Source organism: Notolepis coatsorum (assembly GCF_963971535.1).
Source record: "Notolepis coatsorum genome assembly, chromosome: 19".
Classification (NCBI taxonomy): Eukaryota; Metazoa; Chordata; class Actinopteri; order Aulopiformes; family Paralepididae; genus Notolepis; species Notolepis coatsorum.
The window spans coordinates 22,258,848-22,282,458 of NC_140183.1; the positions used below are offsets into that span (position 1 = coordinate 22,258,848).

Here is a 23,611-nt window from a genome sequence, read left to right on the forward strand (position 1 = left end):
TGCGGTTCACGATGGAAATATTATTCTAGTGAGGTGACGATTGATTATGAGTGCAGAGTGCCTTTTACCGTTTATCTGTTAAATACAGTTTTCATTCATTCATTCATTTACATTTTGTATCATAATAATCATAACACAGCGGCTGATACTCACTTGTTCTGCGAGTAGACCATCGCTGTCGGAAGCGTGTAATTAGCACTTTTCAGAAGCTGTGTGGTCCGGTCTTGAACTTTCCATAACGTGTCTCGATAAATCCATTTGATTAGATCCAGCACTGAATGCATTTAGTGATTATTATCACAACGACGATTGCGATAGCCGCTTTGCATTTCCTTGATAACGGACATAGGACTGCTCTGGAAATGCGTTGGAAAATCTGTTGGTAAAAGTAATGACGCCTGCCGCGGACCTTAAGTTGGTGAAGTTTCTATAATAACTTTACGAAACGTGTGATCGATTTCTTTTTTAGTTCATGTTATTAGATTAGGCAATTATTGTATACAAATGAAGCACTAGATAGACTATTTGTTTAGTTAAATACTTGCAGGGCTGTACGTTAACTTTTTTTGCACATAGCACTGGTGCTACAGATGTTGATAGTTTTGTAGCACAGGCCAAAATCTTGTAGCACAAGTATAAAACGTGTTATATTTGTAACAGTCACAAATGTGCCTATTGTATTTGTGTTATTTAGTTGCAGTGCCATGTTTGGCTGTCATTTTCATGCTGACAAGTTGACGTCACACAGCCAGACACGTTACGTGTAAGGAATTACATTACAAACATTAAAAATTTTTTTAGCTCTTCCAGACATTTAAATGAAAAACTATTTATTGTTTTTAATACAAATAGACCTCCTGTTCACTATAAAGTGCCACGTTTTGATATATTGAGCTTTAAACTTTAAGTAAATTTTTTGGAACACGCAACCCCTTCCTCTCCCAAACCGTTCCTGCAATTGTTTTATGTTGCATGATGATCATGCATACATTTATTATGTATTGTATTTTTTATGTTTAAATATCAACATCATCTGTCTGTCCACCCTCAGTACATTTACTATCAATATAATATACTTGTCTGACTTCATCATATCTTTTCAAACGCACACACACAGAGGGAGAATGCCCCCCCCCCCTCCTCCCCAGTCCTCCTTCCCAGTCCCCACTCTGCTGTTCTCTGTCGCTCTGAACAGGGTTTTAGCTTGTAGTTAGCTTATGCTAACGGGACGTTAATTCCGGTCTTAAACACGACGTGGTCATAAAGAAATGGCAAGGATTGCAAAGCATGTTATATGCATTTGACCCGTTGCGGAATAAAACAGCAAGGATTTGTTTTGGGTCGCGAAAACACTATCCTTGCTCTGTTGCAATGTGCGTGTTCCAGACGCTACTGCTGCTGAGACGCTACTGCTGTGTGGAGATGCATCCTACTGGCTGTGTGCTGTAGAGCGGATATGAGTCACGACACCACGGATTTTCAAAATAAGAGTATCATAATGAACTGAACGTTGCTAGCTGTCGGAGCCTAGTTATTATAGCTGGAGCTGCGCTTGGGCAGAAATGAGACTCGCCACAGGATTTTCAAAATAAGACTGTTGTCATTCTATATTTTTAAAGAAACATTCCCATTCCCCTGGCAGCTCTCCGCGGCACCCCTGTGTGCCGCGGAACCTCTGTTGAGAACCGCTGGCCTATAGGACCCAGTTACGAATTGTAACGGTTGCAAAAGGGGACCTGCTTTACGTATGCGGATATGAGCATTGACCCTGAATGAAATAGGATAAGTATTTCACAGGGAAATTGACAAGTGTCTGGAGGCTCAGTGAAGCAGTTATGAATTGTAACCCGAGCGTGGGCGACAAGCATTTCAGTGAGTAATTATGCATAGAAAGCCCCTACCAAAGGCAAGGAGCCCAGAAAAATCCCAACACTAGTTTGAACTAGAAGATGAAGTAGGGGCTCTCTCAGACATGTCAAACAGATATAATCTGATGAAAGGACAAGGGGAAGACAAAGATGCTGCCGTGCAGATGTCTTCCACTGAGACCCCTTTGAGCAGGATAGAGGCAGCCATTTTAAGTGTGGAGTGGGACCTGACCTAGACCGGTGGAGATAGTCCTGCGTGGGTGTAGTGGGGAGCAAGGCCCTCACACAGCCAAACTGATGTGTGTTCCACATATATAGACAATAGACATAGCAGACGCATGTTCTTTTCCTCATCATTAGAATGGGGAGGAGGGTAGAACACCTTCAGGACAATGTTGCTGAAATGAAAATAGCTCCTAATGTTCTTAGGGGCTAAAGCAGGGTTAGGTCTCAGAATAGCACTGCATCTCCATTGACAGTCAGGCATTCCGGAAGGACTGGCAAAGCACACAGCTCACCAATGCGCTTTGTCGAGGTGATGGTCCAGAAGCGCCGTCTTGAAAGACTCAAAGAGGCCTGTTCCAAAGGCACAAAGGGGGATCCCATTAGATTGCGTTTCACTGGTTTAAGACGCCTAGCTCCTTGCAAAAAGTGCTTAACCAAAGGATGGCTGAAAAGTGTCATTATCAAAACCCTGGTGAGTGACAGGTATATAGTAGATAGTAGACCTTCACAGCCGAGAAAGACAAAGTGTCAAACAGTAACAGAGACTGGAGGAAAGAGGACTGATACCAGAGGACAGGAAATCAGATCCAGAGACTTGGCCTTACACCAAGATTACCTCTATGTATATGATTTCTAAGTGTTGTGAAATACCGTATGTAAGCGGCTGTGTTTACTTTTGTTCAATGTGTTTTCATGTGGCAAGAGGACACAGACACTCTTTGGAGCTGTGTGTCAGCTGGTTGTGAAATGTCCTTTAAATGAAATATATATATCATTCATACATATACACTATTTTCTACCACAAAGCATGCACGATTTGAACAGTTCTGATGATAGCAGGATTGATGTCTCTATTCTCGTAGTTCAGTCTTTCACAAACCAGACCATCAGAGGACAGGCATCATCCAAGGACAGGCGGATGGGCACACACTGCTGTGCGCCTGGGACAGGGCTTCCTGAGACCATGGTGGAGCTGCCTGCATCAGGTCGGAGAACCAGCGTGCTGACTACCTGTCCGGCACTATCAGATGAGAGTCTGGCAGTCTAGTGTCACCCAGATCCTCTGCCGCTTGGTGAAGAAGGGGGGAGCGAACTCCACCACGTCTATTTATGTAGACTGCCAAGGTCAGACTGTTTGTTCTGACCAAGACATGGCGATCTCTCACTAGGTCATGAAAAGCTAGCAGCACTGCTCTGAGCTCCAACACATTGATGTGAGGGGTAGAGGGGTCTGTCCACATGCCCCCTACTGCCTGTGATCAGACATGTCCCTCCCCAGCCTGACAGGAAGACAACCATGAAAACCATCATGTGAGGTGGTATGCTGCCCATTGGGAACACTGATGGGGGAACCTTTTTAAGTTTCCCTTTCTGGCGCTCATGGTCGGTTTCTTGCTGAGAAAAGCACATCTGTAGTCTGCGCATGTGCAGTAGACCCAGGTGGAGCACTCAGGGGGCTGCAGCCGTCCTGCCCAGCAGGCACAGCGCTGACAGAGCAGTGACCGGTAGGGGCGTTTCTAGCATCAGACCTTTAGGGGGGCTCAGCCCCTAGAGCAGTAGCATAATTTCACTAAATGCCAAGGTATGGCAAGGGAGGGTGCGGGGGGGCTGAAGGGGGGGTTCCCCCCCCTTGGTGGATTTTATTTGTCAAATCAGTTGTGCAATAGTCAATTTTGGTGAGTTGTTTCTATACAATTCACTTATGAATTAGGTAACATTAATGAACAACTACAATATTAACACTTTAATCGCCGTTGACGCTGGAACACGTCATTCCCCGCCATGCTCATTCTGCCGATGACGCTGGACAGCGTCTTTGATATCAATATTTCAAAAATCTGTGATCAAAATCATATTTCTCCCCCGGAGACATGAGATGTACTGGTGAGCCCCTATCAACTCTCTAACGGTTCAAGAGCGCCATCTGGTGGCCGATCGGCGGATCGCCCAGGGAAGAAACAGGAAGTGGAAGCTGGTGCTCATTTCAATTTGGTCCGATCACTCGGTAATCCCAGGACTCGAGCTGATCACGACGGATAGTGATCCGTTACCAATAACTCGATAAACAACATGATTTGGACGTATATACTATTATACAACCTGGAAATGGATCGGATATTTCAACATCCCATAATAGAAAAAATTCTGTTCCACGCTCATCTCCCAACAGCGAGAGGAAGCTACGGTGAGTTTCAGCGTTATTTTGTAATGTCTTCTATACTAACTGCTCTAATGATCATATCACCCACACTAGATGAATGATATAACGTTGCCCACGGAATTATAAACGACCCCGCCCCCATCCGGTCATCATCAGATCATACGTAGTAACTTCTAGAAGTACGTCCATTTGATTTTTTTTTTATCTCGCACAGATTCCTACCAAACTGTATTTGATCATCAATATAATGCATTTAGGGCTATAAATCAAGTTCTGGAGAAAGCTGCAGAAAACGATAAAAACATACTTATACTTTAGACCGTATTTTAGTATGAATATGTGAATGAAAAAGTATAACGTTGCTACACCCTGAACAATAGATATAAGACGTTGAATGGGCCATAGTAATGTCAATTTATCAATAATTTAAAAAGTTATAGCCCTGCAAAGAAGGGGAACTTCTCCATGTTAAATAGGGCTGGCGAGGGATGGTAAATTATGAATTTAACCCCGGCGATCAAAGTGTTAAGGAGACAACTACAGTATGTAAGTAATAAACCTATTTTTATTTATTTTTTTATTCCAGTCGATCATAATGATCATGATCATATTACGGAGCGCTCACTGCGTTCGAGAGAGAGAGAGAGAGAGAGAGAGAGAGAGAGAGATAGAGGGAGAGAAAGAGAGATTCACATTTTCATATATCCATCTATGGTAAAAAGACATTTCCAGTGAGTGAAGGTTTGTTCAAATCATGAGGGAACAAAATACTATTTTGAGGCCACAAAATATTATTTTGAGGACTCCAGTTGATTAATTTGAGGGAACAAAATACTTGAGGTAACAATTTTGAGGCCACAAAATATTTTTCAATTTTGAAGCCACAAAATATTATTTTGAGGCCCCAAATAGATTAATTTGAGGTAACTAAATACATTTTGGCGCGGCTGGGTGGCGCAGCGGACATTGCGCTCGTCACCAACGCAAGAGACTCCGGGTTCTAATCCGGCTGTCGGCGTTGCCTCCGGCTTGGGCCGGCCGTCATACTAACTCAATTGGCAGAGTTAGCGGGTGGGAAGTCGAAGGGTGGTAGTCTGGTCGTTGTGAACAAAGTCAGGAAAATGGCGGGGGCAGTGTGAGCCTCCTACACGTTACTCCTTGCCAAATGAGAGTCCGCGCTGGCAGGTGAAAAGATGCGACAGGCTGCCTCCACATGTATCGGAGGGGACATGTGATGCAAGGCTTCTATCCCCCCTACAACCAGCCAGTCGGGGGCATATGCGAGCAACGATCAGGACAGGGGAGGGAGAATTGGCACGAGAGGTAAATTGGGACGGGGGGAAAAATCACAGAAAAAAGGATGAGAAAAAGTAGATAAAAAAACTAAATACATTTTGAGGTAACAAAATACTATTTTGAGGCCACGACATATTTTCTTCATTTTGCGTGGCAGCAATAAGCCTTTGTAGCAAGCAGATTAGCTGGGCTAGCTAGCTAACATTAACTGAACTGACATTAGCTTGATAGCTATAACTAGCAAATAGCATCAGCTAGCTAACATTAGCGAACATTCTTTGACACTATTATTACACCAACACCATGGAACTAATGACCAATTTGACAATGTTCTCTGTCAGAATAGTCAGTAATTAGGGCGGCTAAGTGGCGCAGTGGGCAAGGCGCTCGCAACTAAAGCAGGAGATGCTGGGTTCGAGCCCAGCTCTCTGCGTTGCTTCCGGCTTGGCTGGTCGTTCATACTAATACAATTGGCAGTATTAGGGGGTGGGAAAGCCGGTGGGTGGGGATCGGACGTTGTGGACAGCGACTCCTACAGGTCGGTTGGTGTGCCTGTACAGCAGAATCAGGAAGTATCGGGGGCAGCATGAGCCTCCCACGCGTTACTCCTCGCCACAGAGATCGCGCTGTACAGGTGAAAAGATGCGACGGCTGCCTCCTCGTGTACCGGAGGGGACACGTGATGCAAGGCTTCTATCCTCACTACAACCGACCAGTGGGAGGCATAGTCTAGCAAAGTTCAAGACAGGGGAGGGGAGAATTGGCAATACGAAATTGGGATGGGAGAAAAATGAGAACAAAAAGTAGACCAAAAAAAATATATATAAAAAAAATTTATTACAAAAAGAAAAAAAAAATATTCTGAGAGATGACAACAATGCAATCTTCTGGCTGGGAAAAAGAGTGCTCTTTTTCCAGCTGATGGTGAACCCCAACAGCGATAGATGCTATATCAGAAGTTTGGTGTGAGGCACTGCTGTCTCCTCTGACTGACCAGAATGTCATATTAAATCCTTATTCCTTGGCGACACAGAGGTTTGAGAGCCACCTCCACATCCTACATCCTTCAATACATTCCATAGATGTCCCTAGATACCAAGAACATGCAAATGGCCTTGTAGAAGTGGAGCAATCTTCCATTTACTTGGGTATGTACTTTTAGGTGAATTTTCTGAAAATATGGCTAGGGCTTAAGAGGTTAACTGTATTGCTATTAATGAGGGTTGTAATGTAAACAATACTGCCTATTAAAACGATGAAACTCTTGAAACTGACTGAAATGGTGATCACTAGGCATTTATGTACACTGACAGGCCAACAAGACCAGATGAGAAACAGAATTTAAACCTACGATCCTGGTATATATAGAGTCTGCACACGACTGTGGCTCAGGAGGTAGAATGGTCGTCTGGTAATCTGAAGGTTCCAGGTTCGATCCGTGCTCCTCCCGACAGCATGTTGAAATGTCCTTGAGCAAGACACTTAACCCCTAACTGCTCCCGATGAGCAGGTTGGCACCTTGCATGTTTGCCTCCGCCGTCGGTGTGTGAATGTGTGAGTGAATGGTTGAATGTGAGGCATAAGTTGTAAAGCGCTTTGGATAAAAGCTCTATATAAATGCAGTCCATTTACCACACACACACACACACACACTCACACAGAGACACACACACACACACACACACACACACAGAGACACAGACAGACACAGACAGACAGAGACACAGAATGAGTACCTACATGTTCACACTCCTCACACATAATAGTGTTAGTCAGTTCCCCCACGAAGATGCGGTCGACAAAGTTCATCTTGACACCTTCCTTCCCGTACGCTGAGAAGAGAGAGATCAAACACACTGCTGATCATAATGAATAACCTTTAATCCTCTAATCCTTCTGACTTGCAATACAATGATTGAATTATGCAGAATGTAAGTTCTAAAAAAGACAACTATACACATTATATATTAATTAATTCAACCTTTATTTAGTCTAAAAAATCATTGAGAGCAACTCTAATTTTAGATGATGTTGAGGAATAGAACACACAATAACAATAAAAAAAAAGGAATGTCAATCAATAAAATGATTAAAAACAACTACAGACTTGGATGAAATGGTTGGTCGTTAAAAGATTTAAAACCTTCCAAAGGATACTAAGGTATTGAGTTTGAAGGTACATTGCAACATGTTCCACGTGTCGGCCCTTTAAATCTATCATCTAACAGAAGGAGCACACCATCCCTCTTCCTCATCCCTCAATAGGGAGGTGTAGTCTGACGTCACTTTAGTTTCCCGCACGGTCCATCCGTATAGGGTTTTATCATTGGGAAAATGTATTATCGGCAATTGTAATAATTCTGCCTCATGAACATTGGCAAGCTTTCCATTTTTGCACAAAATGAGTTCCCTTCTATGACTAACATTATTGTTTAAGCATTTTTTGTTGAAATAAAATTATACGTAATTATTTTTTACGATTAATTGCTAATTGTTTCATGTTAAGTTATAGATTGTGGATGAATACACACAGAAAGCTACACCATGCCAATGTTCATGCTTTATTTGTTTTAAACGAGACGATTTAGAAATGTGTCCATTGGAAATACATTGCAATTTCAAGCGAGGTGGACCGGCCGGGGCCGGAAACAACAAAGACGTAACCACTACACCTCCCTATACACCCCCTGCCAATAACCAGCTACAGCTGTATTCCCAGCACCTGCCAGTAGATGGCGCTATTGATCTAGGTGCAGCCTGCAGTGGGTGCAGTGTTCATGACAAACCTTTGACTTGGCGCTTGGTGTCCTCGTCTGCAGTCTTCTCCGTGGGGTTGTTGAAGGCCTTCAGGATACTGGCTTTCACCCTCTGTCAAAACACACACACAATTAGGGCGGTTAGGTGGCGTAGCGGAGATTGCGTTCGTCACCAACCCCGGAGCTGTGAATCCAGCTCACAGCTCCGGGGTTGTCACCAGCTTGGCTGGCCGTCCACACTAATACAATTGGCAGTATTAGAGGGTGGGAGAAGCTGGCGGGGTGGGTCCGGGTCGTTGTAAACAGCGACTCCTACAGTTCGGTCGGAGCGCCTGCTAAGCGCGGATAGGACTTGAGTGGGATAGTGTGATCCTTCCACACGCTACGCCCTCTCAATGAGAATCCGCGCTGCCAGGTGAAAAGAAGCGGTTGATTGGCTGGACGTGTGTCGGAGGAAGCACGTGATAGCCTCCACTCTCCCAGATGATCTGACTGTGGGGGGTAAGTGCGCAGCGACCAGGAAGGGGATTGGGAATTGGCATACGACTAACATTGGGATGGGAGAAAACAAATGTTAAATAGTTGAATATCAGATACAGAATAATTTAAAACTGTGGGTTCAGGATTAATTAAATATCTGGATTAAATGTATCCGTTAAATATCACAATTTGATTAGTGTCAAGTTGAGAGCTATTCCCATTACATGTGCCGCCATTAGGAGAAATAATTATTGTCCATGTCTAATGACATTAACGTTCAGATTTCACCGTGTGTGTGTGTGTGTCTCCGAGGACTGCTCTTATCGAAGGCGACGTGGTCAGTGAGTGTGTGTGAGGGAGCTGTGAAGAGGTCTGGCCACACAGTAAAGCAGCAATCAATAGATAATTGGCCCCTGGTCTCCATGTCTGTGGACCCGGGCGGTCGACCCCCCCCATCGTCCCGGGACCCACGCCAACACAGGACTGGCTATTTAGGTCAGAAAGCCTCGTTAATCCCAGCCGGGCCTGTCCCGCCCGCTCCCCCCTCTCAGCCGTCAGACCACGCGGAGGATCTTCCTACTAATTAATAACCAGCCCCCCAACACACACCCCTCCCTGAAGGAACAGGGTGTACTGTCCCACGCTGGATGGAGAGGGGACCGGAGGATGGATGGGAAGAGGAGGGGTGGAGATGAAAGGGTGTAGGGGTGGAAACTAAAGAGAAGATGGAGTGAAGAAGGACAGGCCATGCCCTGAGAGAGAAATACCTACCGTCTCTGCTAATTGGTGATAATTGAGTTGCCCGAATTAGCATATTTTACACTACGATCCTAATGGCCAATCAACACAAACACTTAGGGGCTCTAAGGTTGGCGACACCCTCCGCGCGGTGACCAGTCGCACAAAGACACACACACAAGAGGGTGTGCGTGCCTCTTTAAATACCCATGTATTTAGTTGAAATCAATTGGCCAAGTGTTTTGCAAGTTCAATATCTCTGTATGGATGAAGTGCTGTTGGCCTAGAGTAAATAACATGTTCACTGTGCTCGTGTGTCATTTTCAAAATACATAGATTTTTAATATCTGTAATATATTTGAACGTGATTTTTAATATCTGTAATATATTTGCACATGATTTTTTATATCTGTAATATATTTGCGCGACTAAAGGAACCGTTTCCACCAGCAGAATGTCTACGTGAGCTTCTGTTCTTAGAAAACAAACAAACAAAAAACACTCATGAATTTCACAAGCTCAATGTGACTGTCTGTGTGTCTGGGTGAATGAATAGGCCAGGCTCCCCCCCCCCCCCCCCCTTCTGTAGCTCCTTGATTGGATCTGGGAGGGGGACTGATGAGTGTGCGTGTATGTGCGTGTATGTGTGTGCGTGTGTGACCCCCCCACCCCCCAAGCACAATGGGCCGTCCCGGTAGCTCATTCAGCAGCTGTGTGTTTCCCAAGATCACACAATGACGCCGCCGTGCCACTTGCAAGTCCTCTAAGTGACACAACTGTCAGTGTTCACAAGTCTGAATGGGACCAGGAGGGGGGGGGGGGGGGGGGGGTGAGGCCCGGGGCTGACCACTCCTCACACCCGCTTCCCGTTCGTCCTGGGTTGACTGGGCCACTGGTGGGGCCACGGGGGCCGGTTCAGCATGGAACGGGGCGCTGCAGGGCCTCCTAATTGCCACACAAGGGGACGACGATGACACTGCACTTGCCAAACATGGCACCATAAGGTTAAAAGACAAAACTGGCAAAAGGGGGATACATGTACTAGGTGATATAGCCGGGGAAGATGGGGTTTTACCTTTTGAGGATATTAAAGAGGATTTTGGTATAGATAATAAAAACTTCTATAAATTCCTACAGATTAGACATTGTATATCGTCATCAATGGGAGGGCCAAAGTGTGGCTCGATTACTGCAATTCAAGAAATATTTTATAAAGGATGGCGTAGGAAAGGCGGTGCGTCAAGATTCTATGATGTTATAAGAGAATACAATGCACCCAAGTTGGCGGGTCTGAGGCTGAGCTGGGAGAACGATGTACGTGAGGATATTACTGAGGAAATGTGGGAGAAGCTGGTGTCCAAATGGGGTAAATTCTCTCGGGAGGCGCAATCACAACTTATTTTTTACAAAGTGTTGAACAGAAGCTATTGGACGCCTAGTAAACTGGCCAGACTGAAATTAAGGGACAGTGACATCTGCTGGAGATGTGAGAAGGAGACAGGCACTTTACTACACATGCTATACGAATGTGAGAAGGTCCGGAAAATGTGGGATCAAATTGTGATATTCCTAAGTAAGGTTCTGAATGTGAAGATAAATAACGCCCCAATGGCATGTGTTTTGGGTATAGTACCGAAAGGGATTAAACTGCCTAAATACCGGGGAATGTGGTATAGAATGGCCATGATATCAGGATGTAGAATTGCATTACGACATTGGAAATCACCTGTTGATATTACTTTTAAAGAATGGATGGAACTAATGTTCCGGACAGCATCATATGAAAGGGTGACATATAGAGTCGCAGGAAGAGAGGATATCTTCGCTGAGGTATGGGACAGTTTTCTACACCTGACTGAACGGTCTGGGGATGAATGATTAAGGTGGGGTTTCAGTATTATCAATGATGAAGGTGAAAAATGGGATCTGACCTGATGGTACCTATACTTTATATTGTATTATGTATGTATATGCATTAACGTATATGCATCTTGGTTATATATGCACATATAGTAATGTTTTTTTTTGTAAGTATTTTTTATAATTTCCATGTCTGTTTTTGGTATGTCTGTATAAGTCTTTTGTATGTTTTATACGTCTATAGAAAAAAAAAAAAAATTGGAATTTGCATATTATGCTGTTGAAAGATATCTTTGAATATTTGTAAGATTTGTGCAAAAATATATAAAAAAAAAAAAAAAAAAAAAAGACAAAACTGGCCAGCCGAGCAAAGAGCAGACCCTGGCCTACGCACGCGTACACACTAACCGGTGTACACACACACACAAATATCTCACATGATGTCTTTCACAGCGGTCCTGAGTGACTTGAGGTGAGCACCATGCCCCTCAAGACATCAGAACTACCAGCACCATGACCCTCAAGACATCAGAACTACCAGCACCATGCCCCTCAAGACATCAGAACTACCAGCACCATGACCCTCAAGACATCAGAACTTGTCATAACTTCAACATTCTGCCGGTCCTCCTGCTTTCTTTATTTGATGAGTGTTTTTTCTACCTGGTGAGGATGGAAAACCAGGTCCTAATACAAAACACATGTATTCAGTCAAACTGGGTGAGGCATCAGTTTGCATTTAGAACTAGGGATGTCCCAATCAGATATAGGAACTGGAGCTGATCACAGCTTATTTTAATTGGTCGGTATTGGCTATATGCAAGTTGTTTTCATGCCTTATTGATGGCCTTCTGCATTGTTTTCCTCCACCACGTTTCTCTGCTGTAGCCCCTCATATGAGTGTGACTGACAACCACGGTGGCCAATGAGGTACAGGCCTTTCCATGATGTTGTTTGTCTGTCTTGTCTATGTGTGTGTGGTATGTATGTATGCATAGGTATGTGTGAGTGTATGCGTGCAGGCTTACCTTGGTCTCCTCCACTCGTATGGAGTCTAGCAAGTAATGGAGAAGCTCCTGGCTGTCCTGTTGCTGATAACCTTTAAACCTAGGAGCCCTAGAGAAAGAGAGGCATAGACAGAGGCATAGACAGAGACAGAGACAGAGACAGAGAAGAGAGAGAGAGAGAGAGAGAGAGAGAGACAGAGAGAGGTCAGAAACAACTGATGCTGGTACAGAAATGATGTTGTTCATCACTTGATGACTATTGTCAAATGATCACAAATCTCCCTGCTTCAGTATGTAATTTGATCTCTCTTTATTTATTCAGTGTCTAAGTATCTCTAAACTGATTCTCCTTTCCTTTATTTTTCATTTGTGTTTTGACCAGTTCCTAAGAAGCCTTGGCAGCATTGAACATTAAGAAAACCACAATGTCTCTGTCGAGAATAAATAAAGGTTTGAAATGAATTATTAGAAACATCTGTTGGTATACACCCGCCCTGGTAAACAGACCAGCTCAGAGGAACCAATCAGCAGCACACACAAAGGAATCAAACGTGGACAGGAGAAATCAATGGGCCATTATCCCATTCCAAGGACTTTCCGTGGGTGAATGTGGTGCCTCCGTCTCTGGTGTTTACCCGTGTGGCTGGTCTCCCGCGTGGGAAGCCAAACGTCTAGGTCCCAGTATTTTATTCTTATTTTTAATATTATTATATTCTTATTCTTATTTTAGTCCTATTGACTACCTAAATGTTTATTGTCGTTCAATGTGAGCGATCTGTAGTGCCAAATTTCCCTCTGGATTATTAAAGGATTTCTATTCTATTTTATAGTCACTCACTATAGTCTTGTCAACAAGTACCATAAGGGTTGAAAGTTGAAGAATGCAAGGACTGAACGACACAAGAGCAGTGCAAAATATTATTGACAACTGTGAGCCAGGATTATTTTAAATTTTTATATCTCTCTTTCTCAGATTTTTTCTGTTTTTCTCCCCGTCCCAATTTGAGTCGTTGTGCCAATTCCCCCCCCTCCCCTACCTGGTTGTTGTGCGCATGTTCTCCTACTGGTCGGTACAAGGGAACCCTGAAGTAACCGCACGCTTCCTCCGACACGTGCGGCGACAGCCAGTGGCTCTCTTCTCACCTGGCAGCGAGGGCTCTCATTGGTAAAGTGTAGCGCGTGGGAGGTCACGCTGCCTTCCTCAAGTCCTGCCTCCGCTGAGCAAGCGCCCAGACCTGACCTGTAGGCGTTGCTGTCCACAATGTTGGATCGTTATTTCTTTTATTCGCTATTTCCATTCATAAATCATCGAGGTATGCTGTGGTACTGTGTGGCAATGTGTCTGAAATCGCAACAGTCTGATACCGCCGCCTGGTGGTATGCGGCCGATGTCGCACTTGCTTTCTGACTCTGTGTATGTGGTGTGCGTCATTGAAAGTCATCCGGGCGGAGTTTACTTGTAATGTAGATCAAGATATTCACCTGATCGCATTGAATCGCCTTCGGGATAGATACTCTATGTCAAATGGGCCATAGTATTGCATATATAGCTATAATATTTAAATAGTTATAGCCCTGCAAACAAGGTGACTCCCACCGTTTACAGCGCTGGCGGTAGCTCCTACAGGATGAGGCTAATGCATGGCGGTCAATGAGTTAAGCATGGAATTTAGTCAGATGTTAGGCCTTTTAGTCAGATGTTAAGCATGGCATTTAGTCAGATGTTAGGCCTTATAGTCAGATGTTAAGCATGGCATTTTAGTCAGATGTTAAGCATTTTAGTCAGATGTTAAAGGCCCACTTGCATGTTGTATTTTTGTTCAATAAACAATGTGACTAGGCCAACGGTGACTTTCATGAAGAGGGGAATTTTTTTTTCGAAATTGACCCAGTTTTAGCGTTTTTATCAAAAAATGTGTCCGCCCAACCACAATCACCACGCACATGGATATTTTAATCCATGGTTCATAACGTGCGCGTGTCATCTTAATGATGACATCACACAAGGTACAGGGCAGCAGGGGGCGCTGAGAATCACAGGCAGGTAGTGGCAGGAAGCAGAGAGCCTTCTTGTTACTACTAGGCTAGCCGAGGAGCTAGTATCTGTTTCACCTAACACTATTGCTCCGTGATCATAGCCATTTATCTCTAAAGCTAACCACTATTTGTAAAAGCCACAACCACGTTACCATATTTGTAAATATACTAATGTAAATCATTGTGTCGTTGTACATATTGTGTATATAACGTTAGTAGCTAAGTTAGCTAGCTTGCTAGCCAGCATTCTCGAAAATCCTAACATGCCCCGATTTAAAATGGTTCTCTCCTCTTTGTATACCTTTGTCCTCACAAACAAAGTATTCTGCCAGGGAACTTATGGACACGACAGTAGTAGTAGTTATAAGGTGTTTGAGCTCGTAACATTAACGTTAGTTAGCTATCGTGGTAGCGCGTTTCGTGACCGAGTGCATCAATCATGAAAGGGGCTACTATCGTGCTATCAACATGCCGTGACGTGTAGCTTGCTAGCCAGCATGATGCGTGCAGCGCTTTGCCCCACAGGTCTGAGAAGAGGACCTGCACATTTTACTCGTTCCCGAAACCCTTTTACATGCCCCGATTTAAAATGGTTCACGACAGTAGACATAATGCTAACGTTAGCGGGGTAACGTTAGCCAGAGCCATATAGCCAGCTTGGTACTATGACCCGTGACGGGCATAAGGCGACAGCCTAACAGACCAATAGCGCTGCTATACTGAACAACAGGCTGCCTAGTGGTACATGTAGTTATTTTTTTACGACATTAAAACCCTTATAACTACCTTGTTTCAACCAAAAATGCAGTTGTAGCTGGTCCATCAAAGTCTCTCTGACGATTAAACGCATTTGCGTCTTGTAAGGCGTCCATTTGGATCAAGGAAATGGCTTTCTGCACTCGTCAAACTCCATTGTAGTGGATGAGAAGTAGGGGAAAGTTACCTTCAGTGACGTCACGGCACTGATAGCGTCTGATAAGCTTTTTGATTGGCTCCATACATGTTATTCATGCGTGGACATTTTTAACCCTTTCTAAGTGGAATTTCCGGCGTCAAATGGAAAAAAATAAATAATGAAATTAGATACCAATGATGTAAACTACCCATAATTGAAGAGTAGGGTTTAACCTGCAAGTGGGCCTTTAACACTTTCAGTGCCCAGCACGGGGCGCACATTTAGTGCTTGAATGCCCACCATCCACTTCAATGTTAGCATTAATATCGCCTAATCTATGTTTTAAATTATGGCTATGCGTCTAATCTGCCCGTCGCTTATCAATGACTCATTTTCCAGTCAACATTGTCGAAGCGGATTGTTTTTTTATCTGTTCATTTCCGTTTTATAGCATTTTGAAAAGCCCTCGTTTTCAAGGGAAAAAACACCCTGTAATGTAATATTCTAGAACGTTGTCATTTTTCGGCCTATTTATGAATCGTTTTCAAATAAACGCTAGATTATCGATAGTATATGTGTACGTATGCACGCTGGTGCCGCGACCTGAAAATCAATTCTTAGTTCCTGATCGCTCGCACAGTCAAACAGCCATATCACATAGGGGAAAAGCTTATATCTCCGTGAAAACAGGTCTGATTATCCTAAGACTGGTCAAATAGATTCCTTACCTGAGATCAGATGGTATCCAAATGGATTATTCCAATTCCTGATCGCCATTCCAAAAATCAATAATTTTATTGATCCAACGTGTATATTGTAAAACGCATATTACACGCTGTACTGAGGGTCCACAATGAATCTGATCGGCTCCGGTTACATGCGTGAGAAGTAAATTGTGGATTCCGGAGTTTTTTTTTCTCATCCATTTTCATTGAGTCCAATCCAAAAGGGTGCATTACCATCTGGGAGACGATAGGGGGCGCTTTTTTCCACATCTGAGCGCCTGATGAGGCTGGTTTACCAACGGTAGACTCGTTGATAAAATATGAATTCAGATCGCTAATAAAAAGAAATTCACGAGAATTCTCGTGATGGGCATTCAGGGGGCGGGCTGATAACCAGAGATATCTCGTGATGGGCATTCAAAGTGTTAAGCATGGCATTTTAGTCAGATGTTAAGCATGGCATTAGTCAGATGTTAAGCATTTTAGTCAGATGTTAAGCATGGCATTTAGTCAGATGTTAAGCATTTTAGTCAGATGTTAAGCATTTTAGTCAGATGTTAAGCATGGCATTTTAGTCAGATGTTAAGCATTTTAGTCAATGTTAAGCATTTTAGTCAGATGTTAAGCATGGCATTTAGTCAGATGTTAAGCATGGCATTTAGTCAGATGTTAAGCATGGCATTTAGTCAGATGTTAGGTATTTTAATCAGATGTTAAGCATGACATTTAGTCAGATGTTAAGCATGGCATTTAGTCAGATGTTAATTCTATGGGTATTTCATGGGTTTACAGTGTGTGGTGTTTCAGACACAATCAAAGCATATGGCAGTCGTGAATCAACAAACAAAAAAAAATCAGTAACCATAAAGAATTATAAAAAAGGAAGGGTTTGGAAGAATCCACATGTCAAAAAAAGACTGGTATAGTAGAGTAACTAAACACATGGTAGATTTACTGTCATTCTGCTGCCCTTGTGGTTGATATTTTCACCATGCTGCACACACACCGATCTGTGATGTCAGAGCACCTCTTTAGAGATACTCTCAAAGTCCGTCTAGGAAAGAAAAGAGGCACATCACAGACGGGTGGGGCAGAGCCACCAGGGGGCAGCATAATGGCCATGTGTTTAGTTACTCTTTAACCACCACATCACTGGGCACATCAGCGGCCCCCACTAATGAACAAGCCAACGAGGTGTAAAACGCGTCAGGGTGAGAGACGGTGCCAGTGGTTACATCCTGGCCCTTAACGGCTGACTGATCAGAGGGCAGAGGCTCTCCTTGAGTCTGTCCCTGGCTGTCTCTGGCCAAGGCAGATGTAGGAGACAGATGTTGGAGGCAGATGGATGGCCAGGGTCAGAGCTCCTGCAACCTGTTGCACAGCGCCACACAGCCGCTGAATACAGTATACTGAGAGGACTGTTCACTGGGAAAAAATATCCAATTGCAATTCATTTGACTGATATTGCAATTGTGATATGATTCACAATATTAGAGGGAATGATCATTTTTGTGTCGATCACTAAAATCTTCATTGGAAAACATGTTAAAATGATCATGTATGATTTTTGTGGGGATCTGCACCCCCTGTACATGTTTTCCTAACACTTGGTTCAGACTACACATCGTCTTTCACGATGGTCACCATGTCAGATTAGGTTATCACAGCATCATATCCTGCTGTGTCATAGTCTCGTGTAGCCAGACCTCTCTCCACACTAGGTTAGCGCTGTGCGCCAGTGCCGGAAAGAGGTCTGGCTGATTATCATTCCACTATAGGGGGAAAAAAACACTCTGGCTTAATTGTATTTCTTTAAAACAGGGGTTCTCAAACCACGACCCCACACTTAATGTATTGCGGAATTTCAACGTGGAATTAAGGAATATCAAATGAAAAGCACACGTTGTTGAACTTGATCATGCACATTTATTCGAACATTTTATTACAGTACTATGTTATCACCTACCACTGCACTTTACTGTCTTATTGTTGTCTCACTGTTCTGTCCTGTTTTGCACTTATTTATTTATCATTATTATTATTATGTTGTTCCTATTTGTGAACAAATCAATCATGCACTGAAATGTCAAATCACGTTCCATTTGTACCTGTACAATATGGTGAATAAAGAAATCTGAATCTGAATACACATTTATAAAACAAGGCATATTAGCCTAAATATGTTGCCAAAAAATAAAGAAAATTTAAATTAGAAAATTTAAATAAAATATCTTGCCAATGCGCTGTCACCTACCCGCGACCCATAGTTTGAGAACTGCTGCTTTAAACCAACCACAATCACGCCAAACTCGGGATGCAGCGACGGTGCCCTTGTATAATAGTGTCATAACTTTGAATATAAAAACAAAGGTGCAGGTGAGGGTCTGTATGCCCCATCGCTTATATTATACATTACAATCAATATGGCAATAAAGACTTAATTTTAATGAATGGTTTGGACATCAACCCGTTGCGGCTTCCATCTGTGCGGCTACCCCAAACTAAATGTATTTTTGTGACATCACTGGTAATAATTGTTCACGTTATTTAGTTTATTCTATTGTTTATTCATACTAGTTTCTTTCCCCCCATTCCTTATGGCATTTCTGCATTATTGGATAGCACAGTTAGTGACAGGATCAGGGGTAGAGAGAAGGGGATGACATGCGCAAGATGCAACAAAGGTCTTGTGGATTGAACGCATGGTTTGATTACATGGTGTGTGTCCTCGCATGGCCCCTGAAAACTAGGCTAATCTTAAACAAATGCTCACGTTTCTCATACAAATTAAAATTAGCCCATATTCCAGATTTAGTATCTAAAGTCTATTATCCTCCTCATACATAAGAATTATGAATAAACATGAAAACCATGGGATGTTTTGCATGGAAGGGGAAATTATTGGACTACATGCTGTCATGGCAGCAGTGTCCAAATGACCAAATAATTTTTAATGCAGTTATTTGGCCGGTGACCATCCTTATTTTCATTGAGGCAACAGTACATTCTGAGAAGCATGGGGAGTGAGTAAATATGGGTGAAAGACATGTGTTGTCTGGGATGCATAGGTCTCTTGGCAGGTATAACACATTTATGTTCATAAATGATAAAGGAATTTGAAATGAGCATAAAATGAACTCCCAAGGAACACGTCGCAGGAATTGTCATCAGACTAGACAATGGTAGACTTTTGGTACCAGATGGTACAAGAGGTAAATATCATCATTCCTGATGGCTGCACTGGAAACATGTCGCCCCCGACGGTATCCTGTAACAATCTGGCTGTATTCGTGCAGTCTGATCCCAGCACCACAATACTCAATTCAGAATGGATTTCACCTTTAACAAATATTGAAATAGTATAGTCTTTGCGATTTTGTATATTGCACTATTGAGTCATATTACGATGTTGATAAAATTCTGATCAATTGTTCATGTACCGCGTCATGTACCGTGTCATGTACCGCGGCATGTACCGCGTTATGTACCACGTCCAATGGGTGATGAAGTGGGGCCATTGGGTCCAATGAGGTTAGATCACTCAGATTCCTGTATTTACAACATTTATCAAATTAACACATAGTACATGGTAACAACTACCTTTGTGCCAACAATAGTTTTGGTGGGACAGAAGATACATTTTATAATATATAGTAATTTCTTTCTCTTTGTCACTAAATACAGTTACTGTCATTTGCCTTCGTAGGGCAGTATTGCACTCACATATTCCTATTCCGTGGACGGATGAATGGGATGTTCTGGGAATCCTTAGTGTCCTCACATATATTCCTACTCTGTGGATGGATGAATGTGATAATGGGCGCATACTAACTCAGTGTTTCTCAGACCCAGATCTGGGGACCAGTGCCGGTCCTGGGGTTGTTGCTAGGTGGTTCTTGGTCTAACTGTATGGTGTAGAAATATACTGTTTCATAGTATTAAAGCCTTAATCGTTGACGTGTTATATGTGGACCTCGAGAAGACTAATGTTAGCAGACTAGTGTTTTCAGCTGCTTCAATAAACAACAAACAAGTGCTTGTTTGTCCCCAAAGACAAAAAAAATCATGGGTCTCTTGAGAGCAAAGAGTTTGAGAAACACTGCATTAGATCATCTCTACTGTCAGTGTCTACTGCTATATTCTGACATTGAGTCCTGGACTATTCATTCAAACCTTTATTTATTCTCGAAAAGACAATTGAGGTCACCCTCCTTTTCAATGTCGTCGAGACTTTAGACATTTCAATGCACACTACAATATAACAATAATAAATATTAATAACTATCTATATAGTACTTTTCACACATGGGCCGCAGTCCAGAGTGCACCACGGCAATTAGTATAAAATGAATATAGGGATCAAATTGACAGAATAAAAAAAACAATGCATAAATTGCAATCATAAGAATAGGGATAAAAGACAATAAAAGTAGTGCAATGTAAACGTGCAGACTTAAGAATAGGCATAAAATAAGTACAATAGTACAATGTTGCTCGAAGGTCATCTCTACTGTCTACTGCTATATTCTGACATTTAGTCCTGGACTAGATCATCTCTACTGTCTACTACTATATTCTGACATTTAGTCCTGGACTAGATCATCTCTACTGTCTACTGCTATATTCTGACATTTAGTCCTAGACTGGATCATCTCTGCTGTGTGCTGCTATATTCTGACATTTAGTCCTAGACTGGATCATCTCTGCTGTGTGCTGCTATATTCTGACATTTAGTCCTGGACTGGATCATCTCTGTCATGTGCTGGTAATACATTGACATTTTAGTCCTGGACTGGCTAACTGTGGCTTGGTGGAACCATCTGCCTCCAAACACAACGGACACACCTCCCTGTCCGGTCTCTGCGCTCTGTGTTTTGACACACAGAGAGGAGTGGGGAGCAGGGGGGGCACATGTGTGATTTATTTGGTAGCCTTTATTATAGAGGCAGGCCTGTGAAGGACATATTCAATCTCATGCTTGCAAATATCTATAATTTTATGGTTTAGCACATCATCCCCATCAGGCAGAGGAGGCCAGGGGGAGGCAGGGGGAAGTGGGGGGGGGGAGGCAGAGGGGGGGGGACAGGGGAGGCAGAGGAGGCAAAGGGGGGGCAGAGGAGGCAAAGGGGGGGCAGGTGAGGCAGAGTGGGGGGGGGGGGGGCAGGGGAGGCAGAGTGGGGGGGGGGGGGCAGGGGAGGCAGAGTGGGGGGGGGGCAAGGGAGGCAGAGGGGGGGACAGAGGAAGCAGAGGGGAGGCAGAGGGGGGGGGCAGGGGGAGGTAAGCAAAGGGAGGCTAAGGAGGCAGATAAGGCAGAGGAGGCAGAGGGAGGTGGGGGGAGGCTGAGGAGGCAGAGGGGGGGGGGCAGGGGTGGCAGAGGGAGGTGGGGGAGGCTGAGGAGGCAGAGGGAGGTGGGGGAGGCTGAGGAGGCAGAGGGGGGGGGCAGGGGTGGCAGAGGGAGGTGGGGGAGGCTGAGGAGGCAGAGGGGGGGGGCAGGGGTGGCAGAGGGAGGTGGGGGAGGCTGAGGAGGCAGAGGGAGGTGGGGGAGGCTGAGGAGGCAGAGGGAGGTGGGGGAGGCTGAGGAGGCAGAGGGGGGGGGCAGGGGTGGCAGAGGGAGGTGGGGGGGGGCTGAGGTGGCAGAGGGAGGTGGGGGAAGCTGAGGAGGCAGAGGGGGGGGGGCAGGGATGGCAGAGGGAGGTGGGGGAGGCTGAGGAGGCAGAGGGAGGTGGGGGAGGCTGAGGAGGCAGAGGGAGGTGGGGGAGGCTGAGGAGGCAGAGGGGGCGGGGGGGCAGGTGTGGCAGAGGGAGGTGGGGGAGGCTGAGGAGGCAGAGGGGGGGGGGCAGGGGTGGCGGCAGAGGGAGGTGGGGGAGGCTGAGGAGGCAGAGGGGGGGGGCAGGGGTGGCAGAGGGAGGTGGGGGAGGCTGAGGAGGCAGAGGGAGGTGGGGGAGGCTGAGGAGGCAGAGGGGGGGGGGGCAGGGGTGGCAGAGGGAGGCTGATGAGGCAGAGTGTGACAGAGAGAGGCGGGGGTGACAGAGGGGGGACAGGGGTGGCAGAGGAGGCAGAGGGAGGCAGAGGGAGACAGAGGGAGGGCAGAGGAGGCAGAGGGAGACAGAGGGAGGGCAGAGGAGGCAGAGGGAGACAGGAGGGGGGGGCAGAGGTGGGAGGGGGAGGCAGAAGGGCCCTGCAGCACTGCTCCCAATCTGGCGCCAGCCAACGCAAACAGCTGCGGTGCTAACACAATTAATAACCGGATGAGTTAGTACCAGACACAAGGCAAACCCCGGCACACAGCACCACGACAGGCAGACACACGCACACATTTTAAAGACTTGATTTAGAATCTACAGATCATGCGGTATAACTCGCATACAGTGTGATTCAAATATTAACAAGAGGTTCAATATGCTGTCAAGGAAATCTTATAAGACGTTCCTCGAAAGCATGTAGAATTGATGATGACGGGTATAGAAAACACGGGTCTCTCTCTGCCTGGCTACCTACTGCAGCAGAGAGTCACCTAAATCCTGCCAGGGATATCCCAGCAGTTATCGGCTATATTAAGCCTGATCAAATTCCGATCCTTTTTTGTTAAGAAAAATTAAACCCATTAAGAGAATGCTGTGATGTAGGCTATTAGACATGCTGTCTGTACATGACATTAGACAGTAATGTACTTGAAGTGTGCAGCTGTATTATCTAGCTAAATACTAACTGTAATGTATAGTACTTGAATATAATAATAATAATAATAATAATAATGCAGGACTTTTAGAAGTCTTTATTCGGCATGCAACGACACACTTGCGATGGGCGGCACACACATGCATTATTTTTTGGGTCGCCGATGCGATTGAGTCTCTGCGCTTGACACATGAAGTGTGCAGCTGTATTATCTAGCTAAATACTAACTGTAATGTACTGTGCAGCTGTATTATCTAGCTAAATACTAACTGTAATGTACTTGCACAGTGCAGCTGTATTATCTAGCTAAATACTAACTGTAATGTACTTGCAGTGTGCAGCTGTATTATCTTGGAAAATATGGGATTGCAACTCGACGCTGAATGACTGGGATCAGGAGGCCATCCCTAGCGACGGGGGCCTGGGCCTGCTCCCGAACAGGCCTGCAGGAAGATCACTAACTGCAAGTCTATGGACATGACCAAGGCTGACAAATATCACAACCACATACATGTAAAGACACACAGACAGACACATACACACACACAAACCATGTATACACACCAGCGACAGAATAAACCCAGATGTAGAACACTCATACGTACACACTCTGGCCACACAATGCACTTGTATTCTTATTCTCCTGTAAACGCATACACTACAGACAGACATAGCTATACCAGCAGGCAAGTATTGGATGGATGGATTCACGGTGCCCGTTTTTTTATGCTCTGATCGCCAGCATTGGCATTCGTTTTGAATACTACATACGTTGATCGGCTGGATCCATGTGAAATCATTGTAGGATCAAGGTGGAATTGACGTCAGATAGTCCTTACCTTTGATGGGGGGTTATTCCAAAAAGAATATTCCAATTGTCTGATC

General features: G+C 44.4%; 1 protein-coding gene across 1 annotated transcript in view; it reads right to left on the reverse strand.

The window, feature by feature from the left end:
- usp45 (ubiquitin specific peptidase 45) overlaps positions 1-23,611 on the reverse strand; it is a 177,638-nt gene that overhangs the window by 23,190 nt on the left and 130,837 nt on the right. Inside the window, exons 9-11 of the mRNA XM_084336888.1 lie at positions 12,413-12,500; positions 8,337-8,418; positions 7,291-7,382 (exon numbers count right to left, since the gene is read on the reverse strand). Of these exons, the coding sequence (XP_084193014.1) occupies positions 7,291-7,382; positions 8,337-8,418; positions 12,413-12,500 (262 nt within the window). The remainder of the gene's footprint in view (positions 1-7,290; positions 7,383-8,336; positions 8,419-12,412; positions 12,501-23,611) is intronic.